This window comes from Felis catus, chromosome A1 (genome assembly GCF_018350175.1).
Source record: "Felis catus isolate Fca126 chromosome A1, F.catus_Fca126_mat1.0, whole genome shotgun sequence".
Classification (NCBI taxonomy): domain Eukaryota; kingdom Metazoa; phylum Chordata; class Mammalia; order Carnivora; family Felidae; genus Felis; species Felis catus.
Window position 1 is genome coordinate 234,312,172 of NC_058368.1, and position 23,289 is coordinate 234,335,460.

General features: G+C 53.7%; 1 protein-coding gene across 2 annotated transcripts in view; it reads right to left on the reverse strand.

Moving 5' to 3' along the window:
* The window catches only part of TENT4A (terminal nucleotidyltransferase 4A), a 46,425-nt gene that overhangs the window by 11,653 nt on the left and 11,483 nt on the right, over positions 1-23,289 (reverse strand). For both annotated transcript variants that reach the window (XM_023239676.2, XM_023239675.2), the window contains exons 2-6: positions 7,512-7,635; positions 6,913-6,959; positions 5,865-5,985; positions 3,542-3,649; positions 2,255-2,383 (exon numbers count right to left, since the gene is read on the reverse strand). In XM_023239676.2, the coding sequence (XP_023095444.2) occupies positions 2,255-2,383; positions 3,542-3,649; positions 5,865-5,985; positions 6,913-6,959; positions 7,512-7,635 (529 nt within the window). The remainder of the gene's footprint in view (positions 1-2,254; positions 2,384-3,541; positions 3,650-5,864; positions 5,986-6,912; positions 6,960-7,511; positions 7,636-23,289) is intronic.

Below are 23,289 nucleotides of genomic sequence, written 5' to 3' on the forward strand. Positions count from 1 at the left end.
GGACGCTCCGAGCAGCAGAGGGGAGGCCCTAACCGAGCCTGGAGAGCCTTCGTCAACAGAGAGAGTTCAGAAGAAATAAAACCTTCTCATCTCTGTTTTTTTATTACAGTTTAATTCTCCGAAATTCGTGACCCACAGAGCATCTTCCTACTAACGCAGACATGTGATTAGCCACAGATTAGCAAATACCGATAAATACGCAGACTGTCTTCTCCACAACGTAGAGTCCTCTGGCCGGTGAATGCAACGTTACAGACTCCATCCAACCTTAATTCCGTTATTCCAAAATACAACCCATAGGGGGCAGTATCAGACCAGAGAGTGTCACAGCGTGACATGCAACCAGAATGTGAGATTAATTTTAACTGTGTACAGGTGATTAGTACTGTGTCATAACATTTACACCAAATTCACATCCCTGCTCGTCACACGGATTAGTGCCAGCCTCAGTTTGGTGCCCCATTTTCTGTAAGCGGGTGACGGACTTATTCTGAACCTAGGACGCAGCCTCTCGATACCCTCCTGGTTTAAGAGGCTCGGGAGGCAGGCCTGCGCTGCCCACAGTGACAGCCACAAGCCACGTGTGGCCATTCATAGTTAAACTAATTAAAACAGATTAACTGAAAACTCCGTCGGCCTTGCTGGCCAGGCTGCGAGGGCTCAGCGGGCACGTGTGCTCATGGCGCCACCACGGGACACGTGGGGCGCCACCGCGGGACACGTGGGGCGTCACGCCGGCCGGGGCAGGCCTGGAGAACGACGGCCACGTCCGGGTGAAAGCCACAGTTCCTGAAAACTCACACAGGCCCCTGAGGAGAGACAGCTCCTGGCACCGACAGGTGTTTCCGGGGCTCACAAGAACGGAGGGTGTGCACGTGCCAACGGCACAAGGGCAGCATTCGTGCTTCTCTTCCTTCCTGCTTGCCCTCAGTCAAAACCAAGTACCTGAGCGCCACCCAGTGCAAGGTTGGGGCTCTCACCTCGGTGGGCCGCGAAATGGGCTCAGACGCTGCTAGGGGCCCAGGCTCGCGGCACGATGCACCGGGCAGCAGGGGGCACGAGGCCAGTGGCAATCCCACGCACACCGCGTGTGGCCTTCTGCGGGGTCACAGGACTGCGCCCGGGACCCCGTGGGGAATGTGCCAGGAGGCACCGAGCTCAGTGCCCGGCACCATAAAAACAGGCAGTGGCCATGACGACAGGCGACTGAAATAGCTCCAATCAGGAAAACGGGAGGGAATCAGAACAGTAGGTTGTACTTAGTTCAAAATAATGGGAAGAACGGGTCCAAGGGCAGCATCACGGAGGCCAAAGTGGAGGCAAAGCGCTGGGAGCAAACTGTAAGAAAACAGGTGTGGAATCCCAGTCTCGCTCTTCTTAACGCATCTCCGGCAGAGACGTGCCCCGGAGTCAGAGGAGTCAGACTAATGAAAGGCGGTGTGACCATGCCTTGAGCCAGCAGTATGAACAATAAGGAGAAAAAGGGGCCAAACCTTGGATATAAAATCCCAAGCACGATCACAAGTACAAAAATCAACAGTAAACACGGAGGAGTAGCCCGGCACAGCTAAAATACACACGCAAGGTTTGTGTGACGAACAGAGAATCCTTCAAGAAAATGTAAACGGGGTCATCAAGGTTTCCATTCACCTAGAAACTGTCTTACATGGTAACAAGTGTAAGCACAGTTTATCAACGTCCCAGCATTGAACACGGGGAGGTTTTCTACTGACAGGCTGCTCCACGGTCCTCAACAAAACAAGGGCAAGGTAAAATTCAAGACCAAGTATTTGTGTCTTGTCAATCTGAGAGAAAAGACTCTCTCTTCAGCAACTTTTTCAATTGTATATGGTACCCAATCTTTTTCTGCGACAAATTTTTAATAAGCCACAGTTAGTAACCAAGAAAACCAGCTTTTTACGGTCTATCGAGGCACGAGAGCATCCACATGTACGGAGCGCTCCAGTTCAGACTGGTGCACGCCTGACTGCTCTGACCAGACAAGCCCGCCCTCCCTGTAGCAGCTCAATCAATTAAAAAAATAACCTATAAAGGAGAGAAATGAAAGAAGCATTCATCAAAATAATTTTGTCTTGACAATCAGAGGTTCATTTCTCCTGGACGGGAACATAGGAGTAAAGGGCAGCAAGGACCGTGGGAGCATGTGGAGCAGGGACTCTGGAACATCACGGAAGCATCTACTCCTACAAAGTCTCAGTGTCAAGGTCTCTAGGGAGAACACACACACACTCACCTGTAGAAAGCTAATGGCCATTAAAATTAGGCTGTATGAGCTAATTCCACCTGTAAAAACTTCATTCAGGTCCCTCTGCAGGAGGAACTGTTTCAATACTAAAATCAAGTAAGGCAGCAATGAATATTTCTGTAAATTCCAAAAAAAAAAAAGAGGGAGAGAGAGAGAAAATATTGGTTAGTTAATATACCTTTAAAGATTTCACATAGCCAATTTCACATAGTAGGAAGAAAAGCTTAATCCTCTTGCCACTTGGAAGGCTCTGGGCCCGTCATCCTCAAACTTTAGGGGCCTGAGAATTCATTATGTGAGGGGCTTATTAAGACATGCCCCACCCCCCACCAGGAGCCACATCCCGGGTTATGGTTCTGCAGGGATGAGGTAGGGACACTTGCATGAACAATCCCCAAAGAGGAGGTCAGGGAACAATGAGTGTATTCCTTCAAATGATTTCCCATGGCCCGGCTTGCCCTGTGACAGGTGCAGGGTGGGGGGCGAGGAGGCGGAGAGGAGGGATGTGGCAGTGAGCCAGGAAGAACCCGGAAACAACACCCGAGGCACCCAGAGAGGACCAAGTGGGGTGTGTGTGTGCAGCTCATGAGTCGGGAGGACAGGAGCAGAGGGCCACGGAGAGCAGGGTGAAGGGAACAAGGAAATGCAGAGGCTGGAGAAGCAGGGGGGTGGGGGGTGAGGGGTGGGGGGGTGGGGAGACAGTGTGGAAGCTGCTGTTGTTTTTCACGTTCTGCTGTGGCAGAGGAAAGGGAACAACTGAAGGACCAGGGTCCCTGGGCCTGCAGGAAGAGGCAGCGTCCAGACGGTGACACTGGGGTTGCCTCTGTGAGGGGCTTCGCCTCTTTCCCTGTAACAGGAGGGAAAGACCGCCTGTCGCACTGGACCCCCCCACACCTGTTGGGCTCAGTGAACAAGTCGGCTACCCCGCCCTCAGGCACCGAGACAATCCAAAGTAAGCAAACTATGTCAGGACGTCTTCCACTTCCGGTAAACTACCCTCGCAAATCAGGCACACTGAGCTCCAGGGACAGTCAGTTTGTAATAATGAGAAAGAACATCTTAACCAAGCTCTCTAAAATAACACTCTACTTCCTGGTCAGCGTGGAAAGTGAAAACTTACAAAAGAGCTACACAATTTCAAAGCATCTCTAGAAATAATATCGGAGATAAGTAATTCAACTGTATTGCCTTTATCATGAAGACTATCACAGAGTTTAAAGTGAGATGCTGACGTAACAAGGCCCGTTTTTACAGCGCTAACGCGGACGACAGCACCTTCATGTAATTCTTGATGAGCTCCGCTGCCCGGACCCCAGTCTCCATGTTAAAGCTGATGTCGACTTTAACTTCAGTCTCCTGGTCTGTGAGCTTTATTATCGGTACCTGCAGAGATTGAATTTTAAAAAAACAACTAGGTTCTACTGGCCAACATTCACCACAGTCTGATATCAAAATGTTTCCGAACTTGTACAGAGGGGTTTTCTTTTCTAACTCACAAAAGAGCTGAGAGATCACGAGTCCCAGGCTTTAAAGAAGAAAAGAGATTTTGCAGGGTGAACCTCGACCTCATGGGTCCCTGGAGCCCCAGACCCTCCTCCAAACCCCCCGACAACAGCCGGTGCTCACCTCTGCCCGGCCCTCTTGGCCGGACTCAGCATCAGTCATGGCCACTACCTGCGGGAAGGCTTGGGCTCCACAAGCAGAAGCTGGCTAAGTTCTTGTCCCGCCCCCGGGGGCACCTGGTGATGGGGCGACACTCCAGGTCCCCAAATTATGTTTGCGAGAATTTTTGCAAACGCTCAAAGGAACTCCAAAGCCAGCTTTTAAATTATGTTTCGTGCTGATGTTTCTCCAAACAATCCTACTTTGGGTTTTCACTAAGACAATTTCACTAAAAAACAAAACCAAAGCAAAACAAAAAAGCAAAACAAACAAAACACAAAAAACCACTTTCCTGAAAACCCAGAGTTAAGAAGCTAGACTGGAAAGGTTCTCATCATAAAGACGTGCAAGGTGCTCAAAACCTGCCTCGTGAGGGCTGCCCAAGCAGCCATACTGACCACACCCCTCCCCACCCCACCCCACCCCCCACAGAAAATGAATTGTGTACTTCCAAAACAAAAGGCAGACTGGAAGCAACGAAAAAGCACTTTCCCTCACCAAAACGACTGGTCTAATTAAAGGTCTGGATACAGGGTGCGCACCTCTTCTGGGCCCTGAAACGCACCTGGCAGGAAACTGCCAAGGCCACACAGGGATGTGACAGGGATGGGCCAGCGGGTGGTGACTGTGACTCCTGGAGACCAGCAAGACCAGCAAGCATGGGCAGCTACAGCGAGTGTGGTCCAAGAGGGCAGAAAACCAAAATGCTTTCCCAAAGAACTTCCCAGACGGTGTTTCAGAAGGAGCCCACGTGTCCACAGCACAGTCAATTCCTCATGAACAATCCCTGCTCTCCATCACCGCTGGGCACGGCACCTCCTTGTCTACACTCACGGGACGCTTTCCCAAAACCCCTCCCGGTGCTCGTCTGGCTTACACACACACACACACACACACACACACACCCACCCACCCACACACACACACACACCCTCCTACACACTCACAGATTCTAGAGATTAGCGACAATACCACAATACTTATTTCTCGGTCGCTCAGTACAGACAAGCTTCCTTCTTAAACACCGCTCTCAGGCTGGCCTCCGGAGCCCGGGACGAGAAGCAGGTGAGGCCACCAGCAGAAAAGGCGGCCCGGCATCAGCTCATGCTTAGAGAACTGAGCAGTGCCAGACCCGTGTGGCTTGGTTCCCCTGAAGTCTACACCGGGCCCCTGGCAGTGGAGGGAGAGGTGTGCACAGCAGCTCCTGTGACACCGACTGGACCGTCTGTCCGCCCCGTGCTCCGAGCCAAGGGCAAGCAGGGCCTTCTTCCGCTCCTCTGCATCTAACCCGGACACTGGTCAGAGACCACCGCCATCTCGTTCCCGTCAAGGACAAACGGCAGAGCCCCAGAGGGCAGGGCGGGGGGGCTCGGAGAGGCACCACGCCAGGGGCCAGTGAGAGTCGAGGGCCCGAGCAGTGTGTGCCCCAGACTTGGACTTGGGTAAACCTAGATGAGTGCACGTCAGAGCACCCGCATCTTGCAACTTGTCCCCGAGATAAAAGGTCTCCACAGGTACGTGTCTGAACGATGAAAGGAAGGGGCAGGTTCTTGCTTAACTAGAAGCCGGCAAACGGTCGTTGTCTTCTGTGTAACAAACGCCGTGTTTTAATCACTGGGCTACGGGAGCGAGACTGGGCAGCACAGGAACGCGTCGGTTCCTCACGCATCCGGATGGAGGCTGGCCCTGGCCCAAGCATGCACTTCAGCGCCAAGTACCGTGTGATGCTCTCACAACGTGCCACGAGATACGTGCTCGGCTGGTAGTCCTAACTACTCGAACACGGCTACATTTACACCGGAAGTAGAGAACTCTTCAGAACCCTACGCGGTGACGCCCGTAAACAGCGTGAGCTCAGACGCAGGAGAGTCACCGCAGCTGGCAGGTGTGCGAAAGCGCCAACCGGGGCTGAGGGGCCCGAGCCGCCCGCACTTACCGTCGCTTTGTCAAGGACTTTGATGGAGCACGGCTCGGCCACGTTGTGCTTCCGCAGGGCCTGCTCCAACAGCTGCAGAGGAGGGCGCTCCCATTTTCCAAAGACCACTAAGTCGATGTCGCTGGACAGAAGAACACGTGACCGTGAGCCACCCGCTCACTCACTGTGCAGTAACACGCGCACGTGGGGCACACGCTCACAACTCCTTCGAGGGGCACACCCACCCCCACTGAGCACATCCCTCTGAGGGAGAGAAAACGCGGTGTGCAGCTGCTGGTAACGTGTGGGCGGAGAGCCGAGAGGCGGGAAGAACCTCCCAGCATCCTCAGGTAAGTAAGGAGGTTGAAACGCTCCTCGGAGGTTTCCTGGCCCTCCGTCTACACTGTTGTCTACACTGCACCACTCTGGCTGACCTGTGGCTCCTGGGTACCCGGGATCTGTTCCGTTCCCTCCGGGCCCTGCCACGGCTATCCCCAAATCCTGGGATTACAGCCCTGTTTAGTCTCCAAGTGTTAACAGTGGGTTCGGAGAAAATAAGCTGTTAACGAAACACCGCACATAAAACTGATCTGGGTATCAAGATAGTTCTTGACGAGGAAATACTGAAGCATAACTTTAGGAGGCTACCTCATTGGCTGCTTTTCAATTAAATACAAATACAAAATACTGCTTGAATAGAATTCTGCTGGAATCTTCATTGGAACATCAGATCAGTTTTCAAAAACACACCCAAACTTTCAGAGTTTTCTCTACCGCGTTTCTTCCCATGGCCCTCCCGCTCATCTTTACGTTCCTAACGGCCAGCATTTCTGCGACACCCCAAATCAAGCGCAAGAGGGGAAATGCAATCAGTTATTATAACACTAGATTAAACGTTATTTCCTGCCCTGTTCCCTCTGTGCTGCCGTCTCTTCCTTTAGCTTACGTTTCCAGCCTGGGATCTGAATATGAGGAGCCTGCGTTTAGCCCTGACCGCACACTCAGATGTCGCCCGCCCCAGCTGAGTGGCCGTCGGGCCGGCCTGTGCAGGGGGCAGCCTGGTACTCACCTCGTGGGAAGATAGAGGCCTGTACTAAAGCTGCCGAATATCTGTACCTGAAAGAAAAGAGTGGTCGTCTTACAGCACAGGCCGGTGCGAGTAGGCAGCCCTCCACCCCCCCCCACACCCCCCTGCAGAAGAATTTTTTAAAACTCAAAATTGAGAGATGAAACAATTACTGGCCTTTCCCACAAGTGCTCAGAGCAGAGGACTTTTCGGAGCTGCTTTCAAACCCTCCAACCCCAGGGCGCAGAGGTTGAAAGACAATCGTGTGGGAGGTCATCTTCCAAGAGGAAGGGAACGCAGTGGCCGCCCATGCCCACGGGGACCCCCCCCCACCCCGCTGCGCCCTCCACCAGCCCGGCCATCAGGAGGGGGGCCCACATCAGGATGGGTGCCGTGGGCACAGGACGCTTGCGGAGTGAGGGCAAGGGGTCGGATTTCGGAGTCCGGAAGGTGCAAGGCGGGGGCCTGGGAACGTGCATTTCTAACAAACTCCTGGGTGATGCCTGCTGCCCCCCCAGGGCCGCCCCTGGGGAAGCACGGCCCCGGGCAAGGAGAGCCCAGGCCCCGGCCTGACACAGAAGCACAGTGAACAGGGCACCCACATCAGCTGCTGGCCAGAGGTCCTTAACCACCGTTTCGATCCGTTTCACCACCTCCCGTCTCATGGCTGCTTCTTCAGGACAAGGGGACATGAAGTTATAAAAGTCAATTATTTCCTCATGAAGTCTGGTGGATAAAAGAGAAAACACACGCGTTATTGCTCTGAAAGTCAACCACGTCCACTCTGCTGTTCGATCAACAGGACTCTGGAATAGCCATTGGGCCCAGAGCACCCCAGCTCTTCTCCCCTCGGCAAGCACAGGACGGAATGAACACGCCGTGGGCGACGGCGGCCCGGCACGCCTGGCCACCACGGGCGGACTCGGGGAAGTCTGCCAGGACACAGAGGCTTCCTCTTGGCCCTGCAGGACCCTCCAGAACAATCCCCGCGGGGACCACGTTCAGAAGCTGAGGGAAGCCCGTCCACAGAGCGCAGAGCGGGGCCGGCCTGGCATCCAGGCCTCCGATCCCACCGCACCCCGGGGACGAGAGCCCCCTCGCCCTTGCCACCACACTTGGGGGTACGCCCCCCAAAGGCGCCAGCCGACCAGGAGGCCCACAAGCAGACGCGGGTGCGGTGCCAGTGCGAGGCCCTCTCTCCCTAACAGAGATCTCCTTAAGTAGCGGCCGGAAAAGCCCATCCCGTGGCAGGCCCCGGCTCATGGAGCTCGGTTTCAGGGCCAAGGATCTACACGGAAGCCTCCTTCTGCAGGAGGGAGATACGGTCATCCTCACTCACTTTCAGGGATTAAATTATGGGGCAGGTGATCTAATCCTGGGAAGCAAAACAAATCCAATTCACCTACTTCCTCTCTAAGTCTGATCAGTGAACAAAGAAATGACAAAATAGAACCTGCTCGATAACAACATAACGTTAGCGCGACAGCCAGCGGAACAGTCCGCGTGACAGACGGCGACACTTCTCAACAGGACCTGTTAGTGTCAAGTGACAAAGGCAAGGGGCATCACATCCCCTCACGAGTCACATCGGCCCTCCACTCCCTCGCCTGGAGCTCTGCCCCGGCACCCCCGAAATCCCTGTGCAGCGACCGTTCCTAACACTCAGCAGCCGGCTGACAGGCTCCTGGAGGCCGCTGAAAGCTCGCTGGGGGCTCTAGCTGGCAGTCGGCGATCCCCCACACCTCTGCCCTGGGTACGTCCGCACTGGATGTAGGCCAGTTAGATTCAGGCCACCAGTGGAGCTTAAAATCAGGTCTATCTTGTTCAGCTTCGTAGGAAATCAAAAAAAGAAAATCCCACCCAAGCACGCTGCTGCCTGAGCCAGCACAAGAGCACATGGGCTCCAGGGCCTCTCAGGACCCCTCTGATGACAGAGGTATGAAATTTGGAGGCAAAATTATAAAGACACAGATCTAGAGAAGTTAAACAGCTGACCGACCCAAGTCGCAGAAGGGGAATACCCAAGCCAGCATCTGGAATTCTATCCACATCCCACACGCCTAACCCATGAAAACATCTGGCAAACGGGGCGTGCCACTTTCCCAAAACGTCACTGCAGGCCGGCACCTGCAGGGTAGAAGGTACCAGGACCGTCAACTTCCTTCTAAGCCGCGTGCAACTCAAGTGACAACCTAAGACTTTCAGCCCCCGACGTCCCAGGCCTCTGCCCTCATCACCCTCAAGGCTCCAGAAAAGGAAGGAGCAGGAGGGACCCCTGTCATCTGCACAGACACCACCAGTGAGCGTCACACCGTGTCCTTTTATCGCAGGTCCGCTGACCGGCTGGAGACAGAAGACGGGGCTGCCTGGCGTCTCCCCTCCCACCCCCGCCCACATTTCAGGAGAGACGAACAACGAGGTGGAGGCAGGCCCACGTTCCCAGAGCTCGAAGTGGTGCCAAGTGCAACACGAGGCCTCCCGGTTTCAGGGTCGCGTTCCGCAGAGAAGAGAAGATGCGCTGACAACGCACCGACCTGAAATGCGGCTTTCGTCGGGCCTAACCGGTAACAGCTGTGACAGAGACCAGACAGCAAGAGGACTCCGGCTTTGCCTTCTGGGAATAAGAAGGGCACTCCCGGCGCACGCAGGGACTGGATGAGAAGCCCCCGCTGGCCCCTTCTGCAGGCGAGCGGGGTCGGCGAGCCACAGTGCGACTCCTGCAGCTGCGGGGACCACGGCGCTCTGGGCTGCGATGGCACCGTGGGCCAGACAGACAGGAAGCTCTAGCCATCACCACAAGTGGGCAGACCCCAAGAGCCCCCTCGGCTGCTTGCTCTTACTCAGCAGGGTCCTTGCGGAGCCCTCCCTCAGCTGAGGAGGCACCCAGGACTGGGCGAGGAGGGTGGGGGAATTGAGCAGGGAGGGGACGACCGCCCAACCCCAACCCGAAAAGGACTGTGCCATCAGAGCAATTCAACAGACACCACAGGACAGGGGCGCCTGGGTGGCTCAGTCGGTTAAGCGACCGACTTCGGCTCAGGTGGTGATCTCACGGTTTATGAGATGGAGCCCCGAGTCGGGCTCTGTGCTGACAGCTCGGAGCCCGCTCAGATCCTCTCTCCCTCATTCCCTCCGCCCCTCCCCCACTCTTTCTCAAAAATAAACATGAAAAGAAAAGAACAAAAAACACAAGACAAGGGGGGCAGCACGCCTCTGCCCTCCCACCCACCCCCCCCCCCGCCTTCACTGCCCCCGGCGTCCTTCCCGCAGCGTGGCGAGGGCCTCCCCGCTCACTGCCTGGCCTCCGGCGCCCGAACAGTGCTGGTTCCTGGGGAGCATCTGACTGGAGTGTGTGGGATGAATCAAAGCAAGCTCTGATTAAATGAATGCTTTGCTTAGGACCTTGTCATTTAACATCTACATTCCCCATGAAATACACCCAAACTTAACATTCCAAACAGGGCTAAATACAAGTTTGAATTATTTTATTCACGCCTAACATTACGTGTAGTTTTCATCACTTTAAGAAACTGCATCTTATGTTGTCGACAATACACTTTCACAATGAAGTGTTATCAGCCACAGGCCCAACTGCAGGCATCAGACACCCCACAGGTCAATTTATTAGTCTGTTACTCCCGACCCTGAATCCACCGGCACACTCAATTCTCCAAAGTGGTTCAGAGTTTCGTCCGTCATCATTTCTGTCCACGTGATCATTTCCACACAGCAACAAAAGCGAGGAGGCTCACTCTTCTCACACATCAAAACCTCAAAGGCATTGCACATCTGACAAGACATCTACATAAAACCACACTGAAGTCTCCGTATCTACGATTAGTCATGATCTCTTAGGGCTCAATGTCAGCCACCAGCATTCGGTCTCCAAATCTTCCATGGAAATTTCTGTGCTGTGACCATCATAGAAAAATCTCCTCTATAACAGATCACAGAGGGGGCATCTCAAAACCACCAGGACACTACGATTATTTAATGAGATTTCCTGGCAAGGTTTCTTAAGGGAAGAGAGGCCCACGTGATCGATTGCGAGAAAGGCCCCAGGTATGGAACAAGGAGGGCAGGTGAATGCAGTGGGCCAACCCCATGATCTAGACTGGACCACCAACACTCCATTACTTCTGTTCTCTGTAGCCAAACTGAATCCTGAACAGGAGCCTAAAAACAACGGTGTAAGAGTCCCACCTTGTTCGACACTTGAGAATGTAATACAGAGGCAGAGTGGAACTTTTTAAGTGAAAAAAGCCAAACATGAGAAGGAAAAACCCACAAGGAACCATCAGCAGCTTGGACTTGAAGACGGCCTTTCTACGCTCTCATACAAAACGACAACAATCACAACACAGAGACTGAAGAACTTCTCTCCAAAAACATGCTGACAGTAAACAAATTAAAAAGCGACTGGCAACTGCACATGGCAGAAATAGGACGAATCCGACTCTGCAGAAAGACCAGGCCCTGGCATACTCTGGGGTAAGCTGACAATTTATCAAAAGGCTGAGCCCAGTCACTCCACTTCCGGAAACCTGTGCTGAGACCCTGAACCACCCCCAGAATCTGCAGGGCCTGCTCAGTGCAGGACTGGGGCCATCAGGTCTGGGCCATCGGACCTGGTCCCACAGGAGACGCTGTCCACTCATTAAGAACACGGAAGACGTGAGTGCCCCAGTGAGGAAGATCCCACGACAGCCTGCTGGTACAAAGACTGATAACAGACCCGGCCCCGCTTGCGTCTGAGTGCCCGGCCCCTCCCTGTGTGCAGCACTAAGCACAGGACAAGGTCTAAAAGGCCACCTGCTGACGCTCACAGCGTTTCCCACCCAAGAGACTCAGATGGACTGGCCTGAGAACAGTCCACTTTCGAATCTCGAGACTTCTATGCAGATTGGGTTTTTTTTTTTTTTTCAAGAACGTGCTCATCATACAAATTAAAAAATGAACACAAAAGAGTCAACTGCATTTTAGACGACCAGAGTGTGATTTTTAAGTTCTCTCTGCCTTGTGCATTTTCTAACGATGAATATAGATGCCCTGAAAAAAAAAAAGAGGGTATCGAGTCAGGCCTCCCATCTGCCCCACACGAGGCAGTGGACTCCGGGAGAGGTCTCCCAGAGCAGACCGGCGAGGGGCGCGCAGGTACCAAGGCCGCCTCCGGGAAAGGAGGGGTACCTGCTCCCCACACGGTTGGCCGTGGGGATGGCACGTGCTGTGCGAGGGCCACTGAGCACCCGGGACGTAGTGCTGCACGTGCACAACCGCGGACCCGGGGCTCTAATCTGCCTGAAAGTAAATCTAAACAGCCACACGCGAACTAGCGGGCCTCTCGCGCGGCCCTGGCGGCCGCTTCCTGACTCCCCCCAGGACAGGCTAAATGAGACACGGGGCAGGCAGGGGCAGCCCCACCTAGGGCACACTTGTCGAGCTTTCCCAGAACTGCACGCACGGGCTCTGTCTCATCCCCCAGATCCTCCCTCTTCTCGCCCTTGGAGGACCTGGCAGCCCCCGAAAGCAGAAGTGACCCCCCCACCCAAGGATCGGTCTCGCTGGTGGGGCTCCACCAGGCGCACACAACCCTCCAACCAGAGCCCAAGTGGACAAAAACGCACTGTGGTAAATAATGCTGCAAAAGAACACAGGGAGGCACAGGTCTTTTCACAGCACCGTCTTCGTTTCCTTTGGGCAAATACCCGGCAGAGGGATTGCTGGATCAGAGGGTAGTTCTGTACGCATTTAAGGAGCCCCCACGCTGCTCTCCACAGCAGCTGCACCAACTGACGTTCCCACCGACGGTGCACAGGGTTCCATTCCCTTCTCGTTCACGCCAACACCGGTTATTTCTTGTGCTTTTGGTACCAGCCATTCTGACACGTGGTATCTCATCATGGTTTTGATTTGCATCTGGGCATCTCTTCGCGTGTCTGTTGGCCGTCTGTACAGACAACACGTGGAGGCAGCTCAAGTGTCCTCTGACAGACCAATGGACAAACATGTGGCGGACCTACACAACGGAATATTACTCGGCCACAGAAAAGAGCGACATCTTGCCATCTGTGACCACAGGATGGACCTGAAGGGCATGTTATGTGAAGTGAGTCAGATAAAGACAAACAGCATATGATTTCACTTATATGTAGAATCTAAAAAATAAAACAAGCAAGCAAACAGAAAAAACAGGAGTGGACTCATAAACACACAGAACAAACCGGTGGTTGCCAGAAGGGAGGGGGGTGCGGGGATGGGCAGATAAGTGAAAAGGATGAAAAGAGGAAGACTTCCAATTATAAAATTGGTCTCGGAGATGAATGAACAGTGCACCACAGGGACCAGAGTCAACGGTACCGTAATAACTGCACGGTGACAGATGGTGGCCACATCTGAGTAATGTAGGGAACTGGTGAATCAATGTTGTGCACCTGAAACTAACACTGCATACCCACTCTTCCTCAATTAAAAACAAACAAGACAAGGCAACTTCTAACAGGTCTTGGGACTCTCTTTTCCAAACTTTCTCCAAAACAGATGTTCTTAAATCTCAGGGCTAAAAGTGGGTAAGAGAGAGTCATGTCTGTCAAAACTAAACATTACAGTTCTTGATAGAATTTAGACACATACTTACTGTTACATTTACAAAACTGTGGTTTAACAGCTTAACAAGATGTTAGTAACAATGGTGCCTGATTACGGCATTTTCCAAAGACGCTGATCTAATTACAGAACTGGGCAGACTATTCTTCCAGTCTCACTGGAAGGCACTCTTTTCCCCCAACGTTCTAACATGCCTGGAACTGGGATGCAGTTTTCAATCAATGCCCGGGCATCAGATCAATTTTAAAATTAAACACTTTTCTTCCTTCATGGTACATTTCACAATGGTGCATCTTTTTCGGGTCAGCTGATCTCTCCAGGAAGTTGTCTATATGAAGTTTATATTTCTGACCCACGAAAACAACTTCAAATGGATCAGGGTTTTGCATACAATGGCACCAGGACCCAAAGAAATGCGGGAACTAGAAGCTGACCACAAGGCGTCCAGTCCCGGGGAGGCAACAAGAGTAACAGCAAGGACCCCGGGAACGTGACGCCTTCCCCGCCACACTCTCCAGCCTCAGAGCCGTGAGCAAACCCTGGAGCCTCTGAGCTGCGCAAACTTCCTACTAAGCAGAGAAGCCAGGTGTACGTGCTGCTGGGGGCCGTGACACTGCTCTTCTGACTGCTCAGTGGTGGCGTCGCAGCCTCATCGGAAGCGGATCACCAATTTGGGCAGGCGCGGTGGGAAAGGAGGCCGCGAGCAGCGTGTGCGTCTCTGGGCAGTGGAACGCAGGTGCTCCAGCAAGGCGCCCGGCCCATTCGGGTCGGGTGCGCTCTGAGATCCCATGTGGAAGATCTCACCTTTGCACGTGGCACTCGCTGCAGCGAGCCCTGAACGATGCACTTTCTGGTATTTTAAGAAAGACGGGAATGGTGAGAGCAGAGTTTTCAGTAAATTTCAGTTTTAATCATGAAAGTACTCGACTTCTGAAGCACCATTTCCCAGCGTACTCTTAAACTAAGGATCCGAAAATACAGTTCTTTCAAAAACAAGACACTTCTCATCCACAGTTTGCTCTCTTCCAAGAGTCCAACCCCATTCAAAAGGTAATGACTGCTCAATTTCTAGTCGGTTTTGCAAATTCTGCTTTTAGTACCAAATATGAAGATCAGTAATGTTTCAGTATCTATCTTAGCACCTGGTGTATGGTTGCTGTAAATATCTATGAAACCCAACTCCGTGAGCTACTTGGAGGGTGAAATGTACTATTTGGTTAGCAAACCCAACCATCTGATTTAGCAGCTCCTGGGGCTACTGATGAACACAGACGACCACTGCGGGAGGACGTCTGATTTTAGAAGCTGAGCTGGCAGGCTTACACGGTTCCCAACTTCGTCTAATCTGCATCGAAGCCAGCGAGGAGGGCTGGCTGGTTCCAAAGGTGCTGCAGGGTGAGCACCCCCCTCCCCCCCAGGGGGGGGACTTGGTGCCCAGCCCCAGGCAGAGCCAGCTCTTACCCCCCTCCCAGCCCCGGCACCCTCTGCCAAGTGACCCAAAGGTGGCTTCTCTGTACCCACCACGCAGGACAGGTAGGGGTGCTGCTGCAGGTAATGGACACAAAGACACAGGGGCCAGAAGCGAAGATGATCAAACGTATTGCAAGCAAGACACACGGGAAGAAAAGTGGCAAAGGAAACGTGCTGAACAGGTAACGATGCTGGCCCGGGAGGCGGGAAGCACAGGTGGGTTTGCCTGTCCCCCTAGATTTCAAATCCCGCGGTTTCTTCCAAGGAAAGCGATGGCCAGAGGTGAGGTTTTGGTCACCATCTCCTTAAGGGAAAAGGGATGTCAACGAACGCGCACAGGGCCTCGGACGCAGCCCCGATTTAAGCACCTGCCTCTCTAAATACAAGCTGTGCTCCACAGGGCCACCAGGGTGGATGTTCCTGGCTCACTGAAGTCTCAAACCCTAAACACTGGTCCTCAGACCCCTCCCTGGTCCCCATGGTCCCTGTCAGTCCTGTTAGCCACGCGTTCCAGTATACCTTCACCATATGCCCCATGAACCTGGTCAATTCCAAATGCTGGGGGAGAAGCATGCTTTCCATTACAAAGGAAAATGCAATAGAAAACACCAGAAATTGCGTTCGACTGTTAACTTATTCCCTCCTCTCCCCCACTTCCTCCAACTCTTCTTAAAACCTGAGTGGCTCCATCGGTTAAGCGTCTGAATCTTGATTTTGGCTCAGATCATGATCTCACAGCTCCTGGGCTCAAGTCCTGCATCAGGCTCTGCGCTGAGCGCGGAGCCCGCGTGGGACTCTCTGCCCCCCCTCCCCCACTGCGCAGCAGCAAATGCTCTCTCAAAATAAATACATAAACTTAAACTGTAGCAAAACAAAAAACCTTCCAAAGGCCTTAAAAAGCCAGTGGTTTCTCATAAACTGGAGCTCCTTCCCTTGACTCCACATGTTCACTGTCGACATTTTTGCCAAAACCACTGCCTTGATGAAACTATCAGGAGTTAACCACTGGAGTCTGTCCATTTTGAAGCACGCGCCGATGAACCTGCAGGGGGACGAAGGACTCAGACTCCACCCCACTGCACAGACGGCAGAGAGGGAGGTGCTGACTCAGATCCGAACCAAAAAGAATGGGCTGCTAAGCCAACGGCAAGTGCAGACTTCCACGAGGGAAAGGCTGAATCATTTCTATTTTCGGGGGTGAACGATCCTCTTTAAATTACCCATTTACGGATACGGTTAATGAACTAATTACGAATCATTTTTATTTATTTTTAATTATATTACAAGGCAATTAACATCTGCACCAAGTATTTAGAAAACCTTGAAGAAGGCTTTCAAAAATTTATTTGTTTTTTAAAATACAAGCTCACTGGGGTGCCCGGGTGGCTCAGTCGGTTGAGTGACTGACTTTGGCTCAGGTCATGATCTCACGGTCTGTGCGTTTGAGCCCCGCGTTGGGCTGTATGCTGACAGCTCAGAGCCTGGAGCCTGCTTCGGATTCTGGGTCTCCCTCTCTCTCTCTGCGCCTCCCCCACCATGCTCTGTTGCTGTCTCAGAAATAAACATTAAAAAATTTTTAAAAATAAAATAAAATAAGATAAAATAAGATAAAATAAAAATAAAATAAAATAAAATAAAATAAAAATAAAATAAAAATAAAATAAAAATAAAATAAAAATAAAATAAAAATAAAATAAAATAAAAATACAAGCTCAGAAGTGGAAGGAAAACCTCCGGAACTGCAGATCAGAACCCAGTGCTTCCAGGGCGTTCCTCTACTTCTGCTGTTGACGTGGCAGCTCCACGCCAGGCTCCCGTCAGCCTGCGTGATGGGCCTGCACCCCAGCACTCCCGCTCCAGAGACCCACCTGTGTCCCCGTCTCTCCGCAGAAGGGCTTTGAACAAAGCTGACCTGCACGTGGTGTATAACATGTGAGTGGAAGAGCGAGGCCCTTGGGAAGCTGCTCCAAAGGGAGGGGGTTGAGAGCAGCAGAGAGGAAGAGGAGGTACCTCCCTGGGGGAGGGCAGGCAGGATGGGCTGGGAGGGCACAGCTGCCGTGGGGCAGGCCACGGCCAACCCAGGTTGAAGAGGCTAAACCCAGCTAGCATTCACAAAACAGCCAGGTCAGAAGGGCGCTGCAGCCTTGGAATCATCAATGCTGTAACTCTGGTCCCATGCACATTCAGCTCCCAATAAAAGTGCGCTTTCTATCCCCTTCCGTCCAAGACCCCTCCTGGGATTGTTTGGCCGACAGTGAGTCCTGGTGCAGGCAGATGTCTGAGGGCCTTTCAGAACCTAAGCTGAAGGCCAGCAAAGGAAATGACACTCTTCTACCTTAGCAAAGCAAACCCAAGCGCACTGCACACGCCAAGCAAAGGCCCTGGGGCCACTCAGACACCACAGATCCACAGCAGTCTTCTCTTCCCCTCACAACAGAAAGCAAGAACTCAGATACCAGAAGCTTATAATTAATCCATGACAAAAGTACTTAATTTAACGCATTTCTCCTGAACTCACTGCTAGAGAAGAAAGGATATTCTGACATGGCTTCTAGAAAGAGAACTCTAGTGAGGCACCCGGGAGCTTCCTACAGACCAGAGTGAATCTAACCCAGCATTTCACAAGCTGAGTCAATAGAAAGTCCAGTGGTGGGGTCAGTGCTACTCAGAACCATTTTGTATTATTACCCCCGAGAACCTATCCCATGCCACGGGTACCAGCTAGAGAAAACCCATTTGCTTATTAGCACGTCCACAATCCATCAGGGGCAAAAATGCCCAAAGGGCTCAGTCTCCTGACACTGGTGCCCTACAGAGCCCACAGTGCAATCCACGACCTACAAGTCTAAGGACTAGCTCACAGCCAGGAGAGCTGCTGGGGGGGCAAGGAGAGGCCAAGAAGGCAATCTGCTGAGCCACATATGCTGGCTTTCTCCTGCGCTGGCTCAGGCCATTGCCACCAAGACTTGCACAGCAGCCACGGCACAATCAGGAAGCACCGTGGCCACCTGTAGGGTGCTCAGGGGGAACCATATGGCTGCGTCTAAAAGCCCAGATCCCGAGCCCTGTTTGCCAGCTCGAGTGGCTGCACCACCTTTGAAATGAACACAGCTACACGTTCTGTCCTCTTTCCAGAGATCCCGACCCTCCATGAAGACTATCATCGTTTGAGGAAGATTAGTAAGAGTCTGAAAACGTTAATATTCCGGAATGCTACACAGTATCGTCTACGTTACCAGCATTTTCATGAGCCTCCCAGTCCTGAAAGCAAATACTGTCTTCTCTCTACAAATGAGAAAACTATTCGTTAGGCAGGTGGTAACCAGCCCAGGATCATGCAACCGAGACTCAGACCCAGAGCTGTGTAGTTTGAACTTCAGCATTTAGCCACAAAGCTGGGAAGCCACACTCAGGAGGTGGCCCGACATACAGAAACCTGTGCAGAAACTTCTGCAACATGGGTCCCTTTATAAAGAATGCAAAGTCATGACTATAACTCTACTCGGGGAGTAACGTACATCCACATAACGTTTTTAAATTGTTTAAAAGAGCTTTCTTTCCAATGACCGAGGAAGCACTGATCGCGAATTAGATTTGAACAAATACAAAATGACACCTGTGCAGTGTATTCAAAGTAGCACTAAAAACAGCAGAGAAACACACTAGAGTGCCAGCAGGAAAATCACGGGTGACTCCTCTTCCCTACTGCCCAGGTCTCTTCAACAAGTACATTACTGCTCTCATGACCATAACCCACCAAAAAACCATCCCATCAGCTCCGTGAACTGACGCCTCTCTACCTCCGAAGGTTCCAGGGCAGACATCCCTGTACCTGTGGTAAGTCTTCTCTAAGACCCTGGTCTCCTGCCCCTACGTCTCGGGCACACCGGCAAGGGCGCGTCCTCCGGCCCTGTCAGCCCACGAGAGAGCCGTGCCCGGCGCCGCGACTCTCGAGGAGACCCCGCGCCCGCTCGGCTCCGAGGCCCCCTCGTCGCTAACGTTCTGGTTCTGGAGCCAGCCAAGCCACTGGTTCAGGAAGCTACCGCAGACGGCACCGTTCACGCCCCGCCCCCGCAGTGCCCACCCAAGGACGGGGCTCCCGGAAACACTACCCTCACGTTCCCAGAAAATCCTCCGCAGGTGCCAAAGGATGAACCCAGAGGAGACGTGTGCGAGGCTCTCTGGCCACCCCGCGCCGGGCACGGCTGACGGGCCCGCTCTGCCGGGCCAGCTCATCAAAGGCACTGCTGCCCAAGGGCCGCGTGCGGAGGGAGGTCCGAAGGCTACACGTGGACTCGCGAGAAAAACCCCACAACTCCCTGGCCACACGCGTATCACCAGCTGACATGTACCACTGGCTCGCTCTGTGCAGGCACCGCGGGACACGTTTCCTGAGCGCGACCCGGGTAACCACCAGCATCGCCCCGTCCGACGGGGGGCTCGGCAGTTCAACACCGCACCGGGGCTGCGCTCCTGCACAAAGAGCTGAGGCCGGTCAGCGGCCCGGCGGCCTCTGCTCCCGCTGCGCAAAGTGCTCCCTGGAGCCTCCCACTCAGCCGCCCTCCCGTGGGCTTCCTGCAGGATCTGGGACTCCCACCCCCCACCTCCACCCCCACCCGCTGCTTGCCTGGCCTCGACCACTCAGCAGGACCAGAGGCACGCACGGTCTCACTGCCGGTGCTGTTCTAAGGAGACAAGTCGTCCCGACGCCCCTGACGGAGGACGTGAGGTCACCTTCCCTGTCACCAAGACCGTAAAGGCACTGGGTAAGGCCTACATCCGGTTCCAAGTGGCCCCCCCAGACAGGCACACGGCAGGCGCTCATCACCTGCCCGGCGCCAGGGCCGCGAGCCCCCATCCACCCCACACGCTGGCGCGTTCGCCTCCCCGGGACCTGCCCACGTCCGCTCCCCAAAGGAGAAAAGCTCCCGGGACTTTCACTTACCGTATGCATACTCTTCAGCCAGCCACGACTGGTCCCGTCCAGTTTACAGGACCGACTGTCAGGGGCCCACGCGGGACACCACAGCCTCTTTAAGGCTCGGGAGAGGGTTCAGCACTCAGCAACCTCCCAAGGTCCCTCCAAGAGGACTGAAAACGTTTTTAAGAAAAAGCACAACAAGGGGCGGCTGGGTGGCTCCATCGGTTAAGCGTCCGACTCCGGCTCGGGTCATGATCTGACGGGTCCGTGAGTTCGAGCCCCGCGTCGGGCTCTGGGCTGACGGCTCAGAGCCTGGAGCCTGCTTCGGATTCTGTGTCTCCCTCTCTCTCTGACCCTCCCCCGCTCATGCTCTGTCTCTCTCTGTCTCAAAAATAAACATTAAAAAAAATTAAAAAAAAAAAAAAAGAAAGAAAAAGCACAACAGGACTGGAAAATTGCTGGGGAGGGGAGAGGAGGAGGGGGAGGGCTTAACGGATCCAAAGGTTTAAGGCAACACGAAGTGCAGAAAGCAGACGCAAGTCCTCTCTCTCCAGTTTCCTCCCGCAGACCTACGAGACAGCAGGCACTACCCTGCTGCTGGCTCTGAGTAGGGAGCACGACGAAGTAAGTAAGGCCCTTGCTCAAAGTCTGGGAGAGCAGAGAGGGCAGCGCGGAGAGGGGAGGCAACAACCACACGCACAGCCCGGCCGTGCCCGTGCTGCCGGAGGCTGGGTGCCGAGGGGCCGGGGCTGGTGCTGGGCTCGCAGGGCCAGCAGCAGCCAGACCCCACAGCTCAGGGGGCAGCGTTCCGGGAGAAGGACGTGCGGCAGGGTCCCCGCGGCAAGGGTGAGCTCGGGAGGCCTGGGGAAGCGGAGGAAGCCCAAGCCCGGACACAGGGGCAGCTCCCCTGGGCTGACTCCCGAGCAAACAAGACTGTGGGCATGTGAAGACACCCCATGGCCAGAAGGAAGAGGGCCCAAGAGGCCTGCAGAAGCCGGAGTCATTCAGGAAGACTCCAGCCCCCACAAAGGTGCCCGCCGAGTCCCCCAAGCCTCTCCTCTAGACCCGCAGGGCTGCTAGGTCCCGGAGAGGCCGGCCTCGGACACGGCCTTTCAAGCCTGAGCTGAAGCTTCTCAGTGAGGTGGGAAGGGTACAGCAGGAACACACTTGTGCCACGTGGGCACAAAGGTGGCCTGGGGGGGGGGGGGGGGGAGGAAGAGAAAAGAGAAAAGAAACAGAACACAGCGAAAAGAAAAGCTAAAAGAAACGAAATGAAACACAACACAAAGAAAAGAGAGGAACCCAGTACGCAACGGAAGCAAGGAAGTCAGTCGGGAGGCAGGCACAAGCGGAGATCAGGACAAGTGTGCTCTGGAGCCTTGTTCTACAGAGAAGAAACCTCGGTAAGAACGTGCCCAGGAAGTCGGGTTTACCGGACTTCTGCTGACAAACAGCAGAGTGAGGGGCGGGAGTGGTCAGTGCTAAGCACACAGACTGGGAGCCGAAGCAACGGGAGCCTCGTTCCACAAAACGAGCGCAGGGCAGAAGGAAATGACTGCAGCCATCCGAGGGGAAAAGGTTCCGGAGGGAAAAGACACCCCATTAACAGGAGGACGAGGCGTTCGCGGCACAGCCGGTCTCCCTAAAGTGAGGGCAGAGCCCGCTGTGCGGGTGCGACCGACGCTGGGACAGCCGCGGCACAGAGAACCGTGCCTAGGCGAGGGGAAGGCTTGGGACAGGCGACTGACAAACTGACCAATGCGAACCACCCTCACCCACGGGGGAGTCCGACCTGCCTCCGATCTCGAACAGCATCCACAGCCAGACACACGGCCAGGTTGAGGCAGGGAGACTGGCACCGGGGCCCGCAGCGGGCCTCCAGGAACGTGGCCCCAGTTAGCTCCCCTTTAGAGACCTGAGTGCAGGCACATACCAGAGAGACACCAGAGGCTTCTGCATGCAGAGCTGCTGAGTACGCACAAGGGCTGCCGGGGGCCCCCGGTGCTCAGCGGAGCTCGGTGCGAGGACCAGGGGCGCCCCGGCCAGAGCAGAGCAAGGCCAGGGTCACGGCCAGAGGAGCAGGATCTGCTCCTGCGACGCCGACGACAGCACCTGAAGGCAAGAAGGCACGGCTCCTGAGAGCTCTGCCAGCAAAGCCGCACCCTCGGTGAGGCCCACTGGAAACAGCGACCCCGCCGAGAACTCGGAAATCTTCACGAACCCCGTAAGAGTCCTGGTGGTGAGCACCGAGTTGACATAAACACAAAACCAAGACTAATCGATTGTAAACTGTGGTTTCCGGTGTCCAGGCAGCACTGCAGAGTCACCAGGCATCCAGAAGGCCTGGGGTCAGAGGCCCTGCTGCTTTCCAGCTGGGAGACCTCGCGGGGCCCTGCGCTGTTCCACGTGAGACACGAGGATGCGCACGGTGCCCACCCCTTCCCCCCCCCCCACGTCACTGTCATGAAGATTTAATGAATCCAGACGAAGTACTTAGAATAGGATCTGCACTCAGTAAAGGCTCAGTAAATGGTAGCGATTCTAATTACAGAACAAAATACAAACGCTTAACTCATGATGACAAATAATGTAACGCAAATCAGGAGGTAAAGATGTATAAAAGGGCTCTTTTAGTCTGCTCAGGCTGCCGTAACAGGACACCACAGACCAGGCAATTTCAACAAGAGAAATGTATTTCTCACAGTTCTGGAGGCTGCAAGTCCAAGATCAGGGCGCCGGCGTGGGCAGGTTCCGGCGAGAGCCCTTTTCCCGGGGTGCACACGGCTGCCTTCTCACGGACAGGGCCTCGGAGCTCTCTGGCCTCTTGTCTCACAGGCACTAATCCCAGGGTGAGACCCCCACCCTCATGACCTCATCTAAACCTAATCACCCCCTCAAGGGCCCCTTCCCCAAATACCACCACACTGGGGTCTGGAGCTTCGACAATGTAGGAATTCAAGGGGGACGTGATTCAGTCCACAGCAGGGGCTTAACATCTCTATGTTAAGCAGGAAGCAAACTGCTATGATTTCATTAAAAGTTTTACTCTGATCTTTTTGCACTTAGCCACTTAAGGTTTCCATCTTTTTTTTATGTTCTTGGTCTTCACAACACCTCTCAGAAGCTAGTATTTCTATCTGATGCTCAACATTACTTTCACTTTCAGGCAAAATTAATAATGTAGTGAGTGTATTTAAAGAGACGTGAGTAGTAATGCAACTATTTCTGTTGGTCAATCCACATGTCCGCCCGTGCGTGGGCTTAGAGAGAGAGGTCCCCAATGGCAGTCACCTAATTGCACTTTGCTTTTCTCCAGGTGGTGAAAGTAATGATTTTTAAGCTTTCTTTTTTTTAAGAAAACACAAACACACACAAATCCATTTAAT